Source organism: Gastrolobium bilobum, unplaced genomic scaffold (genome assembly GCF_033153095.1).
Source record: "Gastrolobium bilobum isolate Gb01-03AN ecotype WA unplaced genomic scaffold, APGP_CSIRO_Gbil_v1 utg112106, whole genome shotgun sequence".
NCBI lineage: Eukaryota > Viridiplantae > Streptophyta > Magnoliopsida > Fabales > Fabaceae > Gastrolobium > Gastrolobium bilobum.
In genome coordinates, this window is record NW_026896947.1 from 1 (window position 1) to 3,558 (window position 3,558).

A 3,558-nucleotide genomic window follows, 5' to 3' on the forward strand; every position below is an offset into this window, starting at 1 on the left:
ATGTTACGCCATTATGATCTTGAATCCACTTGCGAGCTCTAGCACACGCATCATCTTGACCTCCATCAGGCCCTTCTCCAAGAATGCGCATACATATGTAGTTGAGTGCAGTACAAAACATGGTGCTATGTCCTTCTATGTGTAATCCCCACCCCCCATCTTCATTCTTCAATTAATAATTTAATATACAACAATGCTAATTATTCACTAATTTTACATCATGGTTAATTGGGTATGTACGCGTATAGTCTGAAATTGAACAAGTATACCTGGTGGCAATAAATATGACGAAGCATCTCTCTGCGGTGCTCTTCTGGGAATACTGAATCAAGATGGCCTGTAATGTACATGCAAAATACCTGCAATATTTTATGGCAAGTGCAAAATTTATGTTCATTAGGGCATCTGAACTTGAACTTCCTAAAAAATCCGGTGCATATCAAATTATTAATAACAACGAGTAAATTTCTCAAAATTTCAGGAGCATCCAAAAAATCAAATTAAAATAAGAGAAAACATTTTGTCCTTTTAAAAGATCTAAGTTATGTCATTTCATCCACTTATAACTATGTACTCCGGGGAATACATAGTTATAATATTAAAATTGTACTTTTTTCACTTTCCACATCAGCCGAAAGTTTTTGAAGAGAGAAAAAAAATATAACTTTAATATTATATTAGTACATATTTATAAGAGGGTAAAATAATATAACTTAGATCCTTTAAAAGAACAAACTATTTTCCCTTGAAATAAATATTTTTTTGATCTTTAGAAAATTTAAATGTTACCGGTTTGAGCTTCTAATAATAAATGGGGAAATCAAATATAATGTTACAAGGACAAAATATTTGTGTCCTACTAACACACAAAACATGGGTTCCACTTGAAATAAAAGAAAAAAAAAATTGACACTGTTTTTGATGATGTCTGTAGGACACAAATTTTTTGTCGTGCAACATTATATTTGATTTAAATACATCACAAATGTCAATCTTTTATGCCTATTTGATCTTTAATTTTACTATTTTCAGAATATCAAATTGATTCTTAGAAAAGTCTAATTCAATGTTAAAAATTAATTAAATGACCGTGTATGAGATTAAACTTTATATTTTTAAATAATATATAATTGTGCCATTTTAATCAAAATTACTGTATTTTATGGTAAAAAAACAGAATCATAGTTGGAGAAAGTGAGAGATTTTTTTTTTAAATTTTAAATATTAAATAAATACTAATAATTTTAATTAAAATAACTATCATTTAAAAGGACAAATATAAAACCTTAATGTATTTGTTATTCAAAATTCAAAATTTATATTTAATATACATAAAAATTGAAGATTAAGATGATATGCTAATCAATCTTAATATATATATATATATATATATATATATATATATATATATATATATATATATATATATACTAATGTTATAAAGAGAAAAAAAAGGGTCTACTAAATAAAGTAACTTTACTTATACCGTTAGAGGATCATAATTAATAATTACCAATGAAATAAAGTATATATGACACTGACCAAAGGAGGAAGAAAAAAGAGTGGACCAGCTATTTGAGCAGGCCAATGGCCATCAGTAACTTGCAATGCTGATAGGTAATGGGTGGCCCTTCTTAACGCCGCTGTTGTATTCTGGTACGTAATCTCTTCGTCCTCTATCTTCGTACTACCTATTATTTGTCGGAAGTTCTTTTCTCTCAGAAACTGCATCGACCAGACTGAATTATCAGTTTAACCGCTAAACATATTGCAAAATGGAAAATGAATACTTATATCTAAGGCCATAGGCAATACAATATAAGGTCATATTAACATGACAAAAACAACTACATGCATGATAGTATTATATGTCGTATATTGTAGAGATACTTTTAAAGTTAGATAAAATTTAAAAACATGAAGTTATAAGAAAAAATATTTTTAAAATTATAAGGTTGATATACATATAGTTAGAGATGTTCGCGGTTTAAATTGAATCGGTTTTGAAGCAAAAATTATCTGATTCAATTTATCTGCTTTGATCGTTTAATCATCCATTCGGTTTGAATTTTTTAAAAAGATCTAATCCAATCCATTCCAATTTTATTTGATTAGGATTGGATCGATTTTTTTTGAAAAACTTAAAATTTTAGCCATACAAATCACTGGCTATTTATAAGTAGAAATTATGGCTATTTATAAGTAGAAATTAGGCCAAGTTTTGAGGAAAACTCTTATAATAAAAAATTTTATTTTTTATAATAAAGAAAAAAGCTAAAAGTCAAAATCTCTTAGGAGGAATTTTTTTTATGTTCTTACCAACTTTTTTTGAATTGTGTATTTTTTTTAAATAAATAACTATAGAGATAGAGAGAGTTTTCTTGAAACATGTGCTTTTAAGTAAGTTTTAAGCTAATTTTTTTATGTAATTATCAAACAGTTTTTAGTGCTTATTTGGATCCTTTTTTTTTAGCCAGAAGTTATTTATAAGAAAAAGTTAAGCCAAACATATTTTAAGAAAATGTCTTATAATAAAAAATGGTCTTATAATAAAAATTTATAATAAAAAAAAAGATAAATGACAAAAGCTCCTAGGAGAACTTTTTTTTAACTCTTATCAACTTTTCTTGAATTGTACGTTTTAGCTTATAAGTAGCTTCTAACGTAAAAAGAAATTTTCAAATTTTAAATTTTTTTTTTAGCTATACCTTATAAGTAACCTATAACTTAAAGAAAATAGAATCCAAACTGGCTTAAAAAGGAAAAAAACAAAAAAGACACCTGAAAGCGCCACAGAAGATCAGAACAGGCCTTGACACGGAAGCGATTGTTATAGAAATTGAGACGGGCAGCTTCAACCTGGGCTCGCTCCTCGGGGCTTCCTGCCTCAGGATCGAACTCCCATGTTTGCCTTCCCACGAAATTGTTTGTGGAGAAGAGATATGGGTCATTTCCACCGTCTGCTATCTTCAACCTCCACATTTCCTTTTTCTTTTTCTTGTTCTTGTTGGTGTTTCTTTTAGCCAAAGATGATTGATTGCCCTCTATGTATGTACATGTAGAGTTTAAATAAGTAGATACATTTCAGTCCTTTTTATTTTGGTAGATAGATCTCAGTCCTTACTCTTCAATTAATTGTGGTAATGGATACTCTTAAAGAATAAAATAAAGGCATTAAAAAAAGTCATCACCTAAATTTTAGATTGAAGTTTCGCCTATCGTATTATCATCAGAGCTTAGTCATGAGAAGTCATGAATTCGATCTTGCCTGCTTCTATTTTCAGATGAAATTAAAAAAAACACAAGCTAGACAAAAAAATGAATTTGTATAACACAAGGTAGATCAAAAATGAATTTGTATTATATTTACACTTTAAGTCATAGAGCTCTTGTCGTGTTAACGAATAAAATAAAAGCATTAAAAAAATCACCATCTAATGTCTTAAGTTTTTAAATTGAAGTGACATTTATTAAGATTATATTATATATCTCTAACATAATTTTATAATTGTATGTGTAATCTATGTTCTTCATGTATTCTTGAAACCTACCATATCA

The 3,558-nt window shown here is 28.0% G+C and overlaps 1 protein-coding gene across 1 annotated transcript; it reads right to left on the minus strand.

The window, feature by feature from the left end:
- Nucleotides 1–7: 7 nt before the first annotated feature.
- Nucleotides 8–3,022, minus strand: LOC133302935 (beta-amyrin synthase-like; the record flags this gene model as incomplete). The annotated part of the gene is made up of 4 exons (XM_061502762.1): nt 2,782–3,022; nt 1,543–1,725; nt 270–359; nt 8–166 (listed from the first exon to the last, which is right to left on the minus strand). Coding segments are annotated over exons 1-4 (633 nt in total), but the record flags the coding sequence as incomplete, so codon positions are not given.
- Nucleotides 3,023–3,558: the final 536 nt, after the last annotated feature.